Consider the following 21,146-nt stretch of genomic DNA (forward strand, 5'->3'; position numbering starts at 1 on the left):
GGGCAAACCCTTAATTTTATGTTACTTTGCTCTAGGCACTAAATCACAACAGGTGAACTGCTGTTTCTGAATAAACAATGGTCCAAATATGTAATAAGATTTTTTAAAACGTAAACAATTGCTTAAATAGCTCTTAACCAGGCAGCCATCATTAAACAAATCATTAATATCAAATCATCAGTATCATTATTATCAAATAGGGTATCTGTGGGCTGTAAGAGTTAAAACAAATTTCTTTTTACAGATTTTGTATAGATTCTTATATATTCAAGTCTTTTAATTGGAAGGTGAGGAGAGAGAGAACTGGTCCCAGGAGCTAAAAATGCATTTTATATAGTTTTTCAGTGTAATAAAGTGTTACATGTAGAAATAAAATTTTAATAAGCGTTAGCCAAATTTCCCATTATTAAAAAGAAACATCCAATGGGTGGCACCTTTTTTTAAATTTTTGTGTACTTTAGATGAGGGTTTACAGAACAAACTAGCTTCTCATTAAACAGTTAGTACACATATTGTTTTATGACGTTGGTTAATAACCCCACAACATGTCAACACTCTCCCTTCTCGACCTTGGGTTCCCTATTACCAGCTTTCCTGTCCCCTCCTGCCTTCTGGTCCTTGCCCCTGGGCTCGTGTTCCCCTTTAGTCTCGTTTTGTTTTATGGGCCTGTCTAATCTTTGGCTAAAGGGTGAACCTTGGGAGTGACTTCATTACTGAGCTGAAAGAGTGTCCAGGGGTGATACTCTCGGGGTTTCTCCAGTCTCTAAACAAAAATGTTTTTGATGGACATCAGCTTTCAAGTTGGGGTAATGGATTTTAACTGCAGATTCCTATCAGCCTCCTCAGTAATGCATTTTCATTGCACAAAGCAGAGAAGACCCTGATTCACATGGATAAGTAGCCACAAATTCTAATAGCTTTTAATCAACTAACCTGGCCTTCCCAGGGTACCCTTTGGTTAAACAAAAATGACCAAGAAGCTACAGAAAAGCTTCTTTCTGAGATCTAAAAAAAATAAGTTAATGCACTGGTAGTAGTCTGCAGCATATACCGTCTAGAAGGTAACGTGTATGAGTGGGCACAGTGTTTTGATAATTTTCTCGAAAGTTACAAGTATAGCATAGTTTATTTTCCCCCTGGGACTTTTAAAATAAGTTCGTAACATGATGCCCATTACCCCTGTAAACTTCAGTGTGTGATTGCTACAATCAAAAACATTATCCTCTATAACCACAATACAATTGTAGAGTTAGGAAATTAACCTTGATACACCTGAATACATTAGGAATTAACATTGATATCATCTGCTCCTCAGACCCTATTCAAGTTTTGCTAATTGTCCCATCAGATTTTTTTTAATAGCACAGGGATCCAGTTCAGAATTGTGCTTTGCATTTAGTTGACATGTGTCTTTCATCTCCTTCAATTTGGAACAGTTCTTCCTCAGTCTTTCCTCTTTTCCGATGATCCTGACACTTTTGAGGTTACGTGATACTTACTTTGAAGAACGTACCTCAATTGATTAGAGTCAAGTTATGTATCTTTGACAGGAATATCATGGAAGAGATGCTTTATTCTTTACATTGCATCCTTTTAGATTTCACACAATTTCAATGTGTCCCTGGATTGGTGATGGGATCTGTAAAGTAAGTGTAAAGGTTTTTTTCCTCTTTCATAGTTAGTATGTATTTTTTTTGTTCTTCACCAAACCCTATCACTCTTTTTCTCTCTTTGTTTCTTTCATCCATTTATCTATCTATATCATTATGGACTCAGGGTTTCCTATCTTATTCAAAGGCTATAATTGTTAACTATCATTTATTTTGATACTTCACTGTCCTAACTTGACCAGTGGGGTGGGTGCCCCTTCAAGTTGGTTTCTGTGTCCTTTTATTATATCCTCATTATTCTTTGATTAGTTTGTTACTTTTCAGGCTCATCTTGTTGTTTCCCTAGGAATCATGCCTTTCTCCGAGGAGCCCTGTTTTTTTTCAGTAGAGAATAGTATTTAGAAACCAAGATCTGGGCTCAAGGTGTGCTGCTCATTGTTCTTGGGCTATCACTGCTTCCAGGACATCTCAGTGGATAGAGCTAGGGAATAGATGCATGTGTATGGATTCCTATATATATGTTTATTGGAGACCATGAGTGTATGTGGATACTTCCAATTCTGATTCCACGCAGAAGATTCATTTTAGGTTTTCCGTTTCCGTATTTGTAACTTCCTTTTCTGAAAGTAAGAAACCTGTCATTTGTTATCCTTTATATTTTATTCATCTGATAAATCCCCCTATATGTAACCAATCTCCTATCATCACCACTGCCCCCTTCTTCACAGTGATACCCTCCTCCCTGGACTTGACCAGTTCAAGCTGGGGCATTTCCCCTCCCCGTAACATACCTTCCTCACCCCCTTAGGCTCCAGTGTCCCATGCAGGGCTGCCTGTGCAGGGCTGCCCTTCTGTGGAGACTTCTTCCTCACCCTTCTGCCAGTCCCCCTCCCCACACCAGGGTGTGCTCCCTCATGGACACCCTCTCTGAAACAACTGTCTGCTCAGCAAAACTATCTTTCAAGAGCAAGGGCTAAATAAAGACCTTTTTCAGATAAACAAAACCGAGTGCATTACCAATGGACCAAGTAAAGGAACTTCTAAACTAAGAGATTCTGCAAAGAAGGAGAATGATTCCAGAAGGAGGGTGTGGGGTGGAAGAGAGAGTGGGGAGCAAAGGAAATGGTAAACGTGTGGGTAAATCTAAACAAACATTTCCTGAAAAAAATAGTAATAATAATTAACATTTTAGGGGTTTAAGAAAAAGTAGATAGAAGTAAAATACTGGCTAACAGTAGCATATAAGTGCAGAAGAGATGTGGTTGACTTAAAGCATTTGTCCTTGATTATGCAAGAAAAAAGTAAAAATGTTGATTAACTTTAGACTTTATTAAGTTATATATGTTTGTTAAAATTCGAGGAGAAACACTAAAAGAATAATTTTTTAAAAAAAGCATTTATAACTTCCAAACCAGCAGAGGAAAAAAGAAGGGGAATAGAAGGGGTGAGCTCAATTCAAAATAATGAATTTATTGTAAATGTTTATGGTATTGCTGAAGGACCTAAGCAGAACCCTATAGTTTTGTGGATCCAGATCCTTATAATTCTGAGATTTTATCGTTTTCAGTGATTCTGCCATCCTTTCAGTGTGTATTTGAAAAATGGAATACAGTGGAATTTATTAGATCATTTACAACTCCACTTTGTGTCAAGTGCTGTCTTATTTGAGAACAGAGACTCACTCCATTATTAAATGCTAGAGCTACATTTCCTACCTAGGTTTGTTTGACTAAAGAGCCCTTACTTTTTTAACCACTACTTCAACTAATGAATTATAAAACCATGAAGAGCTGAAAGCAACCTCTTAATTTAGAAATGAAATAATAGGCCCTAAGAGGCTAAGGAATTTGCACTTGTTCACAGAGCTAGATAGTGGTCACACTGCCCGCAAGGCCGTTCCTATTCTGGTCCCTGTCAACTTCTCAAGCCTCATCCTATGCCCTCCACCCCCAGCTCACCACAGGCGTGCCTCACTGGTTGCGCAGCCTGGGAACCTTCTCAGGTGCTTCTCCCTCTGTCTAGACCACTCCTCACCCTCCTCACTCCCATTAGTCCTTGAGGTTTTAGCTTAAGTGTTAGGTGGGGCTGAATAAAAACCCAAACCAAACCAGTTGCTGTCACATCAGTTCTGACTCATGGCAACCCATGGGTGTCAGAGTAGAACTGTTCCATAGAGTTTTCAAGGCTATGACCTTTCAGAAGCAGATTTCCAGGCCTTTCTTCCAAGGTGCCTCTGGGTGGGTTGGAACCGCCATCCTTTCAGCAGGTAGTCAAGTGTGTATGGGGCTGGATAAACAAAAACATGTTGCCTTCACGTTGATTCCGACTTATAGCAACCCTATAGGACAGAGTAGAACTGCCCTATAGGGTTTCCAAGGCTGGAAATCTTTATGGAAGCAGACTACCACATCTTTCTCCTGTGGAGTGACTGGTGGGTTTGAACTGCCAGACTTTCAGTTAGCAGCTGAGCGCTTAACCACTGTGCCACCAAGGCTCCTCTGAGGCTGGATAGGTCCATTCCAAGTGGGTTCTTACTGCATACTGTACTTATCTCATGAGCATTTATTTATTTGTCTTTCCCTTTATATAATAATGGCATGGGGGAGGTGTCTGACTGCCTCCAGCCACACAAAGGGGAAGGAGAACCAAGATGAACAGCGTAAGGCTGACTCCCATGAGGTGGAGGCCTAACAAGCCTCCTCTCTCCACCATCCTTACCAATTCTGACACCAACCGTCCCTCCACCGGCACTCTCTATTTCTCTGCTGGGTTTAATAATTTATTGCAGTGGCCACACACAACTCACAGACAATAGTCACGATTATGGGTTTTTTTAGGGAAGTAACAGTTACAGTTCAGGCTCAGGAACACTCAGAATACAGTTCTTCCATCAGGACAGCCTCTTCCCAGCTGTGCTCACAGGCATGCATCTCCCTGGCACTCCGTCTCTGCCCAGAGGCACTCAGCTTTCTCGCCCCATGGGCCAGGAAGCCCACTGCGCTGTCTCCTTGGGTCTCTTTTGCCAGTCTCTCCTTCCTTGGTGGTGGTGGGCTCTTCCCTTTCCTGCCTCTGGGATGGCTCATTTCAAACCCAGTGGGATGACCAGTCCCTTTTGTGAGCCACAGTTAACCCTGTTACACAGTCCTGCCCAATCACTTGGGTGAGAGTTACAAGACCATGGCTACAAGGGCCACACAAAAGCGATCTATGGCACCACACTTTATATTATAAATATATATATAGTCGTGAGATCAGGAACTATGTTTGACTTACTCATCATTGAATTCCAAGTGCTTAACACAGTGTATCTGGCACATAGTAATACCCACTCAATAAATATAGAATAAATGAATGAGTGAATATTAACTAATTTCTACTTTTTTTTTAATTTTCTTTTTCTCTTTCATTCAGGTTATCATAGCAACCCCTGGGCGACTTCTGGATATAATAAAACAGAGCGCTGTAGAACTCTGCAATATAAAAATTGTAGTAGTAGATGAAGTAAGTAATGTTTAAAAAACATTAGCTATATAATTTTAAATAATTTATGAAAAGTTTGTAATAGTTACATGCTTTCATTGTGTATTCAGACGTTTTCTCTCCCAAAGGAAAAATAATTCAAGAATTTTTTTAAAAAAATTGCAGTAGAAGTTCTTAAGCTGGTATCTCTCCAACATGCAGCTTAAACTAAGATATAAAACCACTGCTGTCAGGTGGATTCCGACACACAGCGACCCTATAGGACAGGGTAGAACTGCCCCATAGGGTTTCCAAGGAGTGCCTGGTGGATTCGAGCTGCCCACCTTTTGTGTTAACAGCTGTGCTCTCAACCAGTGTGCCACCAGGGCTCCAAACAAAGGTATGGTGCACTATAGTTAAACTTTAGCTGTCTTTTCCTTACTGACAGAAAACATAAATTCAGTGGATACTGTATTCGCAATAAGATTTTTAAAGATTTGATGCTTAGAAGTAACTTGGATGGCCTTTATTATTTCTTTCTTTTTCCTTTTTTGTGAAAATATATATTCATCTGTAGTTGTGATTGTCTGTTACACATACAACTTAATCATTTTGCTGCTTTCGTTTTGCTTAATAAGATGAGGTGTGTTGTTATTTCATGATAGTCCACCTTGTGAACCAGCATGAGAGCACAAAGCCATACGCAAGCCCGCACTGGGCCTGTGTCATTCCTGCCTGCAGGGCACATCTGCCTGCACGCTTGTCCCACAGGCAGGGACACAGCAGAGGCCTGGCTTACCAGCAGTGATCGGAAAGGTGGGGTGCCAGGTGCTCACTAATGAGCCTGCCTTCTGGGGCCCCAGTAAGTAGCAGCAGGTACCAGAGGAGTGATAAGAACATGGTAGCCAAGACCTGCAGAACTGAGGTTTGAGCCTTTACGCCACCTACTGTGAGACCTTGGGGAAGTCATTTAATCGGTGAGGATAAAATAATGACTGAAAATATCTTATAAACTGAAAGTTCTGTATAAATGTAAAACAGTATTATTCAGTCCTTTAAAAAGTGCTGTTAAATCAGTTTTTCCTAGCATGTTTTTTTTTTTAATTGTACTTTAGGTGAAGGTTTACAGAACAAATAGTTTCTCATTAAACAGTCAGTACACATATTGTTTTATGACATTGGTTAACAACCCCAAAACATGTCAACCCTCTCCCTTCTTGACCTTTTTTTTTTTTTTTTGGTGAAAATATACATAGCCAGAGATACACCATTTCAAAAATTTCTACATGCACAATTCAGTGACATTGATTACATTCTTCCAGTTGTGCTGCTATTCTCACTTTAGATGAAGGTTTACAGAACAAAATAGTTTCTTATTAACAGTTAGTACACATGTTGCCCTATGCCTAGCATGTTCTTTTGATGGAACTAATTTCTTGTATCTGAATATCATCAGACTTACAGTAACCCGAAAGTATGACTGGGCTTCCCTTTGATGGTAAGCCCATGTTCTTAAGTTCTTCTCATCTCATGAACCTAATAGATGAGTGTTATATGGCATTTAAAGTTAGGTCCCATTCACCCTCACTTCTCTTCAACATTTTTGTTTTCTCTAATTAACAAGGTTTCATAGATCACATTGGTGCTGTGTTCATTGTTATGGTACAAAAGAAATATCCATGTGCAGCCTTGCTTCCGGCTCCTCGGCATTTAAGGAATATGAGTTCTGTGTTTTAGAGGAGGAATGAGCTGGTAAACAACAAAATTGGTTCTGCACTGAAATTGAAGTAAGCCCAGAAGTGTTATTTACGTACAGATTGACCAATTCCAGAGAAGTTCGGTTGGCATCACAGAGAAGTTTTAAATACCATTCAAGATTACAAGGTGCTGAAATCTTTTTGGAGAGAAAAGACACATAGACTTGAAATAAAAGCAAGAACATTATCATATATACTGGTACTGAGATAAGGTACTGAAATGTATGATGTAGATCAGAGATCAGCAAACTTTTTTTGTAAAGAATCAGGTAGTAAATATATTAGAGTGTGGGGCTCTATGGCCTCTGTAGCAACTACTCAATACAGCCATAGACAATATATAATGAATAGGTGTGACTGTTCCAAAAAACTTTATTTAAAAAAGCAGAAGGCCAAATTTGTCCCAGGAGCTGTAGTTTGCTGACTTCCGTGTAACGCTGTGGGGCAGTTCTACTCTGTCTATAGGACCGCTATGAGTCAGAATCGACTCAATGGCAATGGTTTTTTTGTGTGTGGGTAGTAAGTAAAATAATAGGACTGTATATGATACGCTAATTGTTCAGGACAAATAAGGGTCGGGAGGAGAAATGAGAAAATAAATTTACTGGCACTTAAAAAAATGGCTTCTCAGAAGTAAGGAGATTTGACCCGGGCCTTGAAAAATGGGAAAGGATTTAGAAAACTAGAATCTCTATTAACTCTTCCAGGTGAAGAGCCTAACACAAGCAGAGAACGAAAGTCAGAGTGTGTGTGTGGCGAGGGCAGAGCAGAGACTTGCCAGCCTGGAAAGTTCTTGAGAAATAATAGGAAGTAAGGTTGCATAGTTAGGGTGGGGTCAAATTATAGAGGGCCATGAAAGGCAGACAGAGGAATCTGGATTTGATGTGGGAGACAATGAGGCTTTCTAAATTATTGAGTTGGGGTGTAGCATGTTGAAAGTGGTGGTTTAGGAAGGTTGTTCTGCTGCTCTGTGCAAGAGAAATTAAAGAAGACAGAATCAGAGACAGAGTAGCCAGTAATACAGACAAGAGATAAAAAGGGTCAGGGGCAGGGTGGAGGCGGTTGGAGTCAAGAAGGGTTAAGTCTGAGAGTCACTGTATATAATTTATGAGTCTTGTGATGACTGAATATGAGAGGGGAAGAACAGGAAGGCGTTAGAAATGACTCCATAAATTAAAGAATAGTTGTGCCTTTAATTTTAAAAAAGGGCAATTGGGCAAGGGGTGGAGTCTTGGTACTATTTGAGTTTGGTTTTAGACACGTTGGATTTCATGTGAGCGATGAGCTTTCTAAGAGGAAGTATTCTGTAGATATTGGAAATGTGTGTCAGAATCCATGAGATGTAATGGTTTCTCTAAGGGAGGAAGCTGAGAGAGAAATAAGCAGAGAGAGAGATAAAGACTAGGGCTAAGGGCCTGGAGTTTGGAAGTTGAGTCAGTAAACAGAAGTAGTCTGAGAGACCAGAGAGGAGCTAGGAATGAATAATATCCCGGAAGAAGAGAGAACACAAAGAGGAGGGTGAGGCCACTAGAATGGTCAGGAATGAGAAAAAAAAAAAAAAAGATAATTCCTTTGGAATTAGAAGAACTTGCTGTCACCCTCTGTGTCTCGCTCATGCCTGCCCTTTGGCTTAGAATGCTCTTCCACCCCAGCCACCACCTCTTCCTTCTTTTAGTGCCTGTGACTCTGTGAAACCTTCCTCCACAGACAGACTTCAGGCTTGCTTTCCTGTCTGTTCTGTTGAGCTCTTTACAGACTTTATTATTTCTTTCATATTGTGTTTCCTGCTGTATCCCTAGAAAAAGGTTTACAGCCTTGGAAACTCTTATGGTGCAGTTCTACTCTGCCCCATAGGGTCTCTGTGAGTGGACATAACTCAATGACAGTGGGTTGTTTTTTTTTGTTTTTGTTTTTTTGTTTTTTTTTTGTTTAGGTCTGAGTTGTGTCCCAGGAATCCTTTAAACTCATTCTGGGTGATTCTTAAGGAGGTTTGGGACATACTGACTAACAAAGTGCCTGACCTATAGTTAGGTACTTGTTAAGTGCTTAGAATTAATGAGTATGCTTACGTTTATCGAATACATTTTTAGGTCTTTTTATGTGTTAGACACTATTCTTGGTTCTGGGTATACAATGGCAAGTGAAGCAGATGAGCACTCTGTCTCATGGAGCTGTGGCAAATGTACATAAGGTAATATGGCAGACACCTGGGGGTTACCTTAGCTTGGTGGTCAGGGGATAGCTTTCTGAGGAAGGTGACGTTCATGCTGAGATATGACTGAGAAGGAGCTAGCCATGTGAAGATCCATCTGTAGGGTAGACTTTCGGACAGAGAGAATAGCCAGTGCACAGGCGCTAACGTGGGAATGAGCGTGAGGCATTTAGGGACAGACAGGAAGCTGGTGTGGCAGGGTCATGGAGAGTGATGGGCGAGAGTGGTAAGAGATGAAGTCAGAGGAGACGGCAAGGACGAGAACTTGTCGGACGTTTAAGCCATGATTAGGAGTTAGATTTTATTCCAAGTTTGATGGGAAGCTACTGGAAGGTTTAAGTAGAGGAATAGCAAGATCTGATTTGTGGTCTAGAAGGATCTGTCCAGCTGCTTGAAGAGAAGGGAGTATGGGATGGATGTGGAGTGACAGATTTCCAAACGTGTTTAGGAGAGATTGGAAGTAAGGGAGGCTGTTGTGATGTTTGCAGTGTGGAATAATAGGAAGTTTAGTTCTTTATACTTTTCTGTATTTATCAAGTTTTATACAGTGAGGATATTAATTTTATTATTAGAAAAAATAAAAATATCTTTAAAAAGATTTTTTAAAAAAAGGTAAAATGAAGCCTAATAACTAGTTGTTAAGTTTGACAGCTGGGGAGGCACTGACGGCTTGAAGGAGAGTGGTTCCAGTGAGGTGAGAGATGCGAGGACTAGTGGGTTGAACAGGGCCTGGGATATGAGAACATGGAGGAATGGAGACAGCAGATCTAGACTGCTCTTTTAGGAAGCTTGAGTGAGAAAGGGAGCTGAAGGAATTTATTTCTAATGGCCAAGAGAAGCCCATCTACAGAGGTGCTTGGTGGCATTATTAAGGAAAAGGGGTGGGGGGTGTTTGGAAGACACATAGATTGTGTGTGTGTGTATTTTCTAGGCTTCATAATTAATTGAAACATTGGCTGAGACTATGTTGTACTCTCATAAGTATATATACTTTTATACTTTACCGCATTAATACTCATATCTACCTTATGAGGTAAACCCATTAAAAACCCATTGCTGTTGAGTCGATTCCAACACATAGCAACCCTGTAGAACAGAGTAGAACTGCCCCATAGGGTTTCCAAGGCTGTAATCTTTACGGAAGCCGACTGCCACATCTTTCTCTTGGAGGGGCTGGTGGTTTCAAACTGCCGACCTTTGGATTAGCAGCCGAGCACTTTAACCGCTGTACCACCAGAGCTCCTAAGGTAGGTACAGATGGTCCCTGACTTGTGACTTTTTGAGTTATGACGAACCGCACTTATGACTGTCCTTTTTTTGGTGCATCTTCTTGTCAGTAATACGTACTACATACAGTGTTGCAGCATGTAATTTGCTGATGTCATCATATCTGTAAGTTTATATGTAATGTTTCCAACCCCCAAAGACAAATAAAGATTGGATTTATAAAGGTAACTGTTTATAAAAGGCAATAATACTGAAGAAAAAAAAAAGAGATATTTTACTTACATTAGAACCTACTTACAACAGAGTCATCGGAAGGGAACCGTGTCATAAGTTGGGGAGTACCTGCACTATTATTCCCATTTACAAAGGGAAAAAACTAAAGGATAAAGCCATTAATTAATTTATACAAGGTCATAGGTGGAGCCAGGATTCAAAGCCAGTTAGTCATGATTATTTTGTATTTTTTATGATAATATTAAAATGATTGTTCAGACTTTGACAGTACAATGCCTTAATGAAGTATTAAATATTTTAGTGTTCCCAAATTATAGACACCTAAATTGTATTTGAAAATCAAGATAGCCTTAATCTTTATTTTTTGAAAGCAGTACTAACTTAAAGAGAAGATATTTTTTTGTTTAGGAATACATGTTTTTTTAAAAAAACCAACAATACAGAAGTGGAAGGCCCCCAACATTAAATGTTTTAACTTAAAGTAATATTATAAATATAGTAATGTGTTCATGGTTAAAAAAAAAAAAATTGAAGCTGCGCAAAACACTGTAAAATGAAAAACGAAGTTGCCTTCCGCACCACAGGCTTTAGTCCTTCTCCCCATTGTTAGCAATTATGTTTCTTGAGTGTATACACAGATAACATAATGTTCTGTAGTTTGCTTTTTCACTCTTAACAATTATTCTGTATCATTTAATAAAGGACCTTCTGATTTTTTTTTTTTATATCAGCAGTGTTCCAATATGTATACCATGATTTACTTACCAAATCCCCTGTTGATGGACAATTAGGATGTGTATGGTTTTTTGCTACTACTAATAATGTTGTAATGAAAATAAGGGAGCCCTGGTGGTGCAGTGGTTAAGTGCTCGGCTGCTAACTGAAAGGGCAGAGGGTTGAACCCATCAGCTGCTCTGTGGGAGAAAGATGTTGCAGTCAGCTTTCTTAAAGATTGCAGCCATGGAAACCACATGGGGCAGTTCTACTTTGTCCATAAGGGGTGCCATGAGTTGGAATCAACTCAAGGGCAGTGGATTTTGGGGTTTATAATGAAAATCTTTGCAGAATCATAGTAAATATATATAGTTCCATGATATGTAATTGTATATAAATATATATAGTTTTTCCCAATAGGTCCTGTGTCTTTTGACATTGTGGTATATTTTTCTGTGTAAAAGTGTTTAATTTTTGTATTCTTAATTATACCAGTCTTTCATATGGTGGCTCTGGGGTTTAATGGCAAGCAGCACTAACTTACAAATGGTTTTATTTCAGGCTGATACCATGTTAAAGATGGGCTTTCAACAACAGGTGCTTGACATTTTGGAAAATGTTCCTAATGATTGTCAGACCATTTTGGTTTCAGCCACAATTCCGACTAGCATGGAACAACTAGCAAGCCAACTTTTGCATAATCCTGTGAGAATTACCACTGGAGAAAAGAACCTGCCTTGTTCCAATGTACGCCAGATTATTTTATGGATAGAAGAACCATCCAAAAAGAAAAAATTATTTGAAATTTTAAATGTGAGTAGTAAAGCAGTCACCCCAGTTTTGTAGATTGTGTTTATATATATATTTTTTTTCTTTTTGTAACGAATCTGAGCACTTCATTAAAGCGCATTCCAGTCTTCAAAGGGGACTTATTGTAGCTAATTTAATGCATTGCTGCCCCATATAGTTTTGCAGATTGAGCCATTTTGGTGTACTGGAGATCAGTGAAGTGTTACTAATAGAATTTTTCTCCACTTACTGTCCCTTCAGACATACAGAAGTAACTGTGTCTCCCTGGAGCATCACTACCTGTTGCTAACTAGTCACTCTTGAATGATACTGAGATAAAGTGGCAGGGATGTGAATGATAGTAGCAATAAAGTTGCTTTTCTCTAATATCAGGAACCACACAGTGTCATTAGGAGACTTGCAGATAGAAAGAAGTTCAGCTTGTTCCATCTGTTGCCAAGGCTACAACTGAATCTTGCCTTTAAATGTGCTGACTTTTTGTTGCCCAGATTTCAGATAGTTCTTAGTAGCACTTTGTTCTTTTCATTGTCGTGCAGAACATCTAACTGGGTCGCATTCATATAAGAATCGTTAAAATATGTTATATCCATAATGGGGATGAGATAATGTAGTCTCAATAACAATTCAACTAATTTTTTTTTAATTTTATTGTTCTTTAGGTGAAAGTTTACAGGACAAATTAGTTTCTGATTCAAAGATTTATATACAGATTGTTTTGTGACATTGGTTGCAATGCCCACATTGTGTCAGCACTCTTCCCCTTTCCCTTGCCAACCTGGGTTCCCTGTATCCTTTTGTGGGGTTTGCCAGTCCCTTGCTGCTTTCTCGTCTTTGCTTTTGGGCAAATGTTGCCCGTTTGGTCTTGTATACTTGATTGAACTAAGAAGAAAGTTCCTCACGTGTGTTTGTTTTATAGGCCTGTCTAATCTTTGGCTGAAAGATGGCTTCAGTTTTGAGTCAGCAAGGTGTCTGGGGGCTGTAGTCTCAGGGGTTCCTCCAGTCTCTGTCAGACCAGTAAGCCTGGTTTTTTTGTGTGTGTATGTGAATTTGAATTTTGTTCTACATTTTTCTCCCTTTCTATCCGGAACCTTCTATTGCGATCCCTGTCAGAGTGATTGGTGGTGGTAGCCAGGCACCATCTAGTTTTTCCGGGCTCAGGCTGGTGGAGGCTGTGGTTCATTAGTCCTTTTGAACTAGTATTTTTCTTCTGTCTTTGGTTTTCTTCATTCTCTTTTGCTTCGCACAGGGTGGGACCCATAGATGTATCTTAAATGGCCACTTGCAAGCTCTTGAGACCCCAGACACTACTCACCAAAGTAGGATGTAAAGCATTTTCTCTATGGACTATGTTATGCCAATAGACCTATCCTAGATGTCCCCCGAGACCGTGATTCCCAGCTCTCAGTCCCAGGAACTCTGTCCCTCAAGGTGTTTTGATGTGTCTGGGAAGCTTCTATGATTTTGCCTTGATCAAGTTGTGCTATATTGTGTGTTGTCTTTCCCTTCACCAAAGTTAACACTTGTCTACTATCTAGTTAGTGATTACCCTCCCCGCCCTTCCTCTCCCTCCTAATCATCAAAGATTGTTTTTTTTTCTGTGTGTAAACCTTTTCTTGAGTTTTTATAATAGTGGTCTCATATAATATGTGTCCTTTTGTGATTGACTTATTTCACTCAGCATAATGCCCTCCAGATTCATCCATCTTGTGAGATGTTTCGCGGGTTCGTCATTATTCTTTATCATTGCGTAGTGTTCCATTGTGTGTATGTCCATAATTTGTTTATCCATTAATCTGTTGATGGGCATTTGGGTCATTTCCATCTTTTTGCTATTGTGAATAATGCTGCAGTTAACATGCGTGCGCATATGTCTATATGTGTGATGACCCTTATTTCTCTAGGACATACTCCTAGGAGTGGGGTTACTGGATCATATGGTATTTCTATTTCTAGCTTTTTAAGGAGATGCCATATCATTTTCCATAGTGGTTGTACCATTTTACATTCCCTCCAGCGGTGCATAAGAGTTCCAGTCTCCCCACAACCTCTCCAACATTTTTTTTCCTTTTTTTTTTGATTAGTGCCAGTAATGTTAGGGTGAGAGGGTATCTCAGTGTACTTTCGATTTGCATTTCTTTAATGGCTCTTGATCGCGAGCATATCCTCATGTGTCTGTTAGCTGCCTGAGTGTCTTCTTTGGTGAAGTGTCCATTCATATCCTATGCCCATTTTTAAATTGGATTATTTGTCTTTTTTGTTGTTGAGGTGTTGAAGTATTTTATAGATTTTAGAGATGAGACCCTTGTCAGGTACGTCATAGCCAAACAATTTTCCCAGTCTGTAGGTCGTTTTCTCACCCTTTTGGTGAAGTCTTTTGATGAGTGTGTTTAATTTTTAGTAGCTCACAGTTATCTAGTTTATCGGCTAGTGTTGGTGCATTGTTATGGTTTGTATCGTATTTATGCCGTGTATTAGGGCCCGTAGCGTTGTCCCTATTTTTTCTTCCATGATCTTTATTGTTTTGTGTTTATATTTTTAAAAGCACTTAAGAGAATGTTTTTAGATGGAGATAATTAATAATAAATTACTTTACCTACCTCAGAATTCTGTGAAGATCAAATGTGTGTGTGTGTGTGTGTGTGTGTGTGTGTGTGAGAGAGAGAGAGAGAAAACAATGAAAAATGCTGTTTAAATGCAGCATTGGTTTTTCTTTTCCGTATTACAGAAAGACATTTATATATAGAAATTATTCCTGAAGTATTATTTTTCTTCTTCCAACAATCTCCAGTAGTTTTTGTATAGAAGGTTGGGGGAGGGACTTAACATCTCTCTTGGCTAGTCTGTTCTTGAGAAGTACAGTTTTTTAACTGTAAATCTCTAAACAGATATTTGCTAAGTGGGCGATACATGTACAGCATAGTTACTGAGATACATTATTTAGGTAAATATCGCTGTTACTGACTTTTGAACAGTATGTAAATTATATCAGTTGCACTTAAAATTTATGAATTATTCTTGTAATACTGATGAAATGCTGGAGAAATGTGAAGGGCAATAAACTGGCTTCTGTTCGTGCATATTTTTTAAAAAATGCTCATTTTAGCAGAATATGCTTCCCCCCTTAACAATATTTATAAACCTGTTGACAAGCGGCTTGTACTAAATGCTTTCAGAAAAATTTTCCATTGTAAATTATGTTACACGACTAATTTTAAATATATGTTTTTAATTTTTCAGGATAAGAAACTGTTTAAGCCTCCAGTGTTAGTGTTTGTGGACTGCAGACTAGGAGCGGATCTGTTGAGTGAGGCAGTTCAGAAAATCACAGGCCTAAAAAGCATATCTGTACATTCGGAGAAGTCACAAATAGAAAGGAAAAACATACTGAAGGTTTGACACTCAATATTGCATATTCTTCTCTTCCCTGTAAACCTGTTTTGCCCCATTTTCAAAAGACCCCATATTACCAGCTGGTTTTTAAGGCAGACCTTGTTTTAATAACTCTGAGAACTTCAGGCAAGCAGTTAATTGCTCCTCTTGCTCAGGCCTCATTGTTTCGGGCTTCATTATCTTAAGAGCAGTCAGCTTTGTTGTCTAAGGAGCATGTACTAAATAGATTACTAATTCAGAATCCACCATTTCTGAAATCAGGTCAGTTTGGACTGGGGCAAAGCAGTAATTTACCTTTGGAAAAGGTTTGCCTGGGTAATCTAATAGAATATGTTTAATGGGGGTTGGGGAGAACTTGGGAGCTCCTGGGTGGTGCAAACAGTTAAGCATTCAACTGCTAACCAAAAGGTTAGTGGTTTGAACGCACCCAGAAATACCTCAGAAGAAAGACCTGGTAACCTGCTTCCAAAAGGCCATAGCCTTGAAAACGCATGTGCTTGAATGGAGCGCAGTTCTGCCCTGAAACCCGTGATGTTGCCATGAGTTGAGGTCGACTCAGTGGCAGTTGGTGATGGTGTCAGGGAACTTAAGCTACATCACTTTTCAGGTATATAAAGACCTTATTGAGAAGATACTGCAACAACAGTATTGCAGTAAGCATTGAACAAAGAAAAGATAGCTGTACTAAATAAAACCACGTAAAATAAATCCTGTAGTAATAAATTTTGTTGCTTTTCTGGAAAGGGATTGCTTGAAGGAGACTATGAAGTTGTAGTGAGCACAGGAGTCCTGGGACGAGGCCTGGACTTGATCAATGTCAAGCTGGTTGTCAACTTTGATATGCCTTCAAGTATGGATGAGTACGTGCATCAGGTAAAGAGGTTTAGTATGTTAGCACCGTGTTGAGGTTTCTTGGGTAAAGTGTTGTCAACATAATGTTAAGTAAAAAAATTAGGACATAAAACTATATATTTTTGCTTTAAAATATGTATGGATATAAACTAAATATTTTAAAAAAAAAAAACTATCTGAAATGTGTAGAAAAATGGAAGTAAGTAACCCAAAAAAGTTAATTAAAAAAAAAAAATCAGTGGATTTTTGGCTTATTTTTATTTCTTTTATTTTTCTTAGCATAGTAATGGCTTTTGTAATCAGGAAAGAGAAAAAAAAAATGTGTTTAAAAAGATTCTTTGAAGCTGATCTATCTGGCCAAAATAAAATTGACCCTTCAAAGTATTTGTTTTTTTAGGAATCTTGTCTTCATCTCCGCTTCCTATCCTTGTTTGTTCTAGTCTTTCACCTTTTAAAGTTTTGTTCCCTTCCTTTGCTGCCAAACATAACAATAGCTCTTCTTTCTAGCAGAAACAGAGCCTTCTCTTAGCGCTCCGTTATCTCACTGCCTGCTACCCGGCTTCCTTCTCCGGCATCACTTACCAACTCTTCAAGTAAAACCTTTCTCCTGTGTTCTTAGAATCACCTCTAAATGCCACACTTTCTTGAATCACCCACTGAAATGCCTTTAGTGCCTTTAACGTATTGTTGCTTTTATTTTTACTTAAAGTTAATAATACAGCAGTACATCCCCCCCCTTTTTTTTTACTCAGTGGTTTTTTTTGTTTGTTTTTTTTTTAATTGTACTTCAGGTGAAGGCTTACAGAACAAATAGTTTCTCATGAAACAGTAGTACACATATTGTTTTATGACATTGGTTAACAACCCCACAACATGTCAACCCTTTAACTTCTCAACCTTTTTTTTTGGTGAAAATACACATAGCCAGAGATACACCATTTCAAAAATTTCTACATGCACAGTTCAGTGACATTGACTATGCTCTTCCAATTGTGCTGCTATTCTCACTTAAGATGAAGGCTTACAGGACAAAATAGTTTCTCATTTAACAGTTACTACAAATGTTGCCCTGTGACAATGGTTAACAATCGCACAACACCTCAACAATATCCTTACTCAACCTTGGGTTCCTTATCACCAGCTTTTTTGTCCCCTTCTGCTTTCTGGCCCTTGTCACTGGACTGTTGTACCTCATTAGTCCTATTTGGTTTTACGGGGCTGTCCACTCCCAGGCTGAACGGTGAACCTCGGAGATAACTTCACCACTGAGCTAAAAGGGTGTCTGGGGGCTATACTCTCAGGGTTTCTCCAGTCTCCTTTAGGCCAGTAAATCTGGTCTTTTTTGGGTGTGTTAGAATTTTGTTCTACATCCTTCTCCAGCTCTGTCCAGAACCCTCTGTTGTGATTCTGGTCAGAGCAGTCAGTGGTGGTAGCCGGGCACCATCTAGCTGTACTGGACTCAGTCCAGTGGAGGCCTTGGTAGCTGTGGTTCATTAGTCCTAGTACATTCCCCCTTTTTTGGCACTACTTCATTTATTTACCTGCACATCAGGGAACTGAGTATTCTACAGGAGTTGATTGTTCAATTAACTCGTTTATTTTCTTTCAAATTTTTATTTTAATAATTTTAGATGGAAGTCCTTCTAAAATAGTAAAATATTTAAAAAGCTTTTCTGCGTCTTAAACAGTGCATGCTGATTATAATTGTTTAACCTTTTCTTGATATCCCAAAGTCAACTCTTTGGCTCTTAATTATTCCCAGGTTTCATGCTATAATACAGTAAAATCCTCAAGGATTTTTGAAGTTGTAGGGTTTCCTGCTTCTACTCAGAATGGCCCCTGATTCCTGTGCTTATCTAGTTCTGTTTCTGGGTGTTCGTATGTTTCCATAATTGAAGTGCACATACACACGATAACATATATACAATTCAAAGAGCAAAAGATATAAAATGACAAGTAAGTCTTCTTTTTTCCATCCCCTTAGTCCTACCCTTGAGTGTTACCAGTTAACTGTGCAGAAAATATGCATATAGATGTATGTGCATACACATATGTGCATATCCTTTTATAGTTTTTACATCAGTGGAACCATATCATGCCAACTGTTACACACCTTGCTTTCTTTGTTAAATATATAGTAGACGGCTTTATCATTATACATAATAGCCGCTATTTAATAAATGGTAACATATATTGAGGAGTCCTTGGGTGGCGCACACAATTAAGCACTCAATACTGGCTGAAAAGTTGGTGGTTTGAACCCACCCAGAGGTGCCTCAGAACAATTTAGTCACTTGATTAAATAAATCACATAATAATTAAGGCTCAAAATAAAAAATAGCATTCCCTTGGCTCACTTCTCTCCAGCCTTTTTCTCTGGAGACAACCCATGTCAACATTTTTAGAGATTTCTTTTGCACTTTAAAGAATTCCCTGTATTTTGGCAGGAACCATCCATTCATTTAAGTATTTCCAAATTCTACATTTCAATTAAGGAGCAGAAATTGACTATGATTGTCTATTTTCCTCCCTCTTCTGAAGAGTTTCTCAGTAGATTTTTATTAAACTGTATTTTTATGCAAATAACACATGCCTTCTACATTTGTTTGTCAACCGTGGCTCCCTCCCAATCCCCCCGCCCTCCCCGCAAGATATTTTCATAAGTGTGCTATGCCGATTTTTTTTTTACAACAACATGTAAAAAAAAAAAATTGGCATAGTGATGCTTATGAAAATACCTCTGGGCTGGAGGGCACGGTTGGCAAATAAACATAGAAGACACATGTTATTTGCATAAAAATACAGTATCTATTTGGAGACAGATCAATTTTCTTCCTTATTATGGGTCTCTATCACAAATTTGTGTCAATTTGATTATGTCAAAGTGAGAAACAACTTTATGTAAAAATGAAATAGTTGAAATCTCACATTCCAAGGCACTTCAGTGCTCTAAAGCAAATAGTTCTCTTGTGGTTAATGCAGAGATTTTCAAAATTTTTAACCTTAGCCTACCCACAGTAGGAAACACCTTTATGTTATGAACCCCATACGCGCATGCACACACACACAGGTGTTACTAAAACACAAGTTTTAGAAACAGTACTTAATTTTGCTATATGTGATCACTCACATTTTTTATTTTGTTCTTTTTATAAAAAATATACTGATGGCATCCCACTTAGTTGATTTCACAAGTATATTGAGATCCACAGACTGAAAAAGGGTATCAGAATGAATGTTAATCTTAGTAAAGCTTCTTTCAACAATAGTCTTTACTTTCTTTCAGGAGACATTAAGATTTTCTAAATATATTTTGAAAATATCCTTTGCATTTCATTTCAGGTTGGAAGAGTGGGAAGATTAGGGCAAAGAGGAACAGCGATTACTTTCATCAATAACAATTCAAAAAGACTTTTCTGGGATATTACAAAAAGGGTAAAACCTACAGGAACCATTCTTCCCCCACAGTTACTCAATTCCCCTTACCTTCATGACCAGAAGAGAAAGGAACAGCAGAAAGTTAAACAGACACAGAGCAATCTGGTTACAGGAGCTAATCTTATGGACATTATTAGAAAACATGATAAAAGTAATTCTCAAAAATGATTTGTTGTGCCACTTCAAAAAATTTTTTATTTTATATTGTTAGCAAAATATCTGTATATTATTACTGTATGATGTTTGAGTAAATGGGACAGGTACATGAACTAAAAAACTTTAATGTATGATTTTCAAAAATTTAACAGAATATAAAACTTTTACAGCAAAGTTGTATTTATTTCCCTTCTTAATTCTCATAAATTAAAAACAACTTCAGAAAATAATTGCTAAATAAAATTTTTTTTCTCCTTTTGAAGAAGCCTTTTTTAAAAAACAACAACAACTTTATTCTTAATAAATATTTCTTAGAGCCAGTCTCAGAACCAGAAACCTCCACAGCAAGGAGTCTGCCTCAGAATGGTGGTTTTTTGTTTAGTGTCCCATTGGCACTTGGGTTATTGTTGAAAGAAAGTAAATGATAGAATCTAGGAGAAATAGAACTACTTTTAAAAGATAAACGTGAAATACGTATTTGTTTGTCCTTGGTTGTTTTCTCTTCAGCTTGGTGTCTTAGTTATCTAGTGCGGCTATAACAAATACCACAGGTGGGTGGCTTCAACAAAGAAAACTTTATTCTCTCACAGTCTAGTATGCTAGAAGTCTGAATTCAGGGCGCCAGCTCCAGGGGAAAACTTTCTGTCTGCTCAGGAGGAAGGTCCTTGTCATCAGTCTTCCCCTGGTCTAGGAACTTCTAAGCACAGGGACTCAGATCCAAAGGACGCATGCTCCTGGCTCTTGTTTCTTGGTGATATGAGGTCCCCCTGTCTTTCTGCTCACTTCTCTCTTTTATATCTCAAAAGAGGTTAAGACACAACCTAATCTCATAGACTGAGTCCTGCGTTATTAACATAACTACCTCTAATCCTGCCTCATTAACATCATAGAGGTAGGATTTACAACACATAGGAAAATCACAGCAGATCACAAAATGGCAGACATTCACACAATATTGGGAATCATGGCCTAGCCAAGTTGACACAATTTAAGGGGACACAATTCAATCCATAACACTTGGTAAACAGTTTTTTTTTGTATATTCAGTATGGGCTGCTTGTCAAAATAATGTAAAATTATGTAAATGTTGCTTTGGTATTATGGTTTTATGTTAATGTTGCTTTGCTAATTCAATTAATAGTTTTAAATATTGGAAGGAAGGAAGGATAGGTGTTTTGCTTTGATACATCTATACTTTCATTTCTTTAAAAACTGTTAGCATCAGATTACTTGGGAAATTTAGATTGTCAGCAAATTTTGGCACTTTATAGCCGCAGCATCCTCCCC

At 38.4% G+C, this 21,146-nt stretch overlaps 1 protein-coding gene across 4 annotated transcripts in view; it reads left to right on the forward strand.

The window, feature by feature from the left end:
• DDX59 (DEAD-box helicase 59) overlaps nucleotides 1–20,137 on the forward strand; it is a 25,640-nt gene extending 5,503 nt beyond the window's left edge. For 3 of the 4 annotated variants that reach the window (XM_023730349.1, XM_004375315.2, XM_023730348.1), the window contains 5 exons: nucleotides 5,022–5,111; nucleotides 11,775–12,026; nucleotides 15,261–15,413; nucleotides 16,158–16,286; nucleotides 19,608–20,112. In XM_023730349.1, coding sequence (XP_023586117.1) covers nucleotides 5,022–5,111; nucleotides 11,775–12,026; nucleotides 15,261–15,413; nucleotides 16,158–16,286; nucleotides 19,608–19,871 — 888 coding nt within the window. In that variant the 3' untranslated portion in view covers nucleotides 19,872–20,112. Of the gene's footprint in view, nucleotides 1–5,021; nucleotides 5,112–11,774; nucleotides 12,027–15,260; nucleotides 15,414–16,157; nucleotides 16,287–19,607 lie in introns of all 4 variants that reach the window. The other variant, XM_023730350.1, reaches the window with a different exon arrangement.
• Nucleotides 20,138–21,146: the final 1,009 nt, after the last annotated feature.

This window comes from Trichechus manatus, unplaced genomic scaffold (assembly GCF_000243295.1).
Source record: "Trichechus manatus latirostris isolate Lorelei unplaced genomic scaffold, TriManLat1.0 scaffold00035, whole genome shotgun sequence".
NCBI classification, from domain to species: domain Eukaryota; kingdom Metazoa; phylum Chordata; class Mammalia; order Sirenia; family Trichechidae; genus Trichechus; species Trichechus manatus.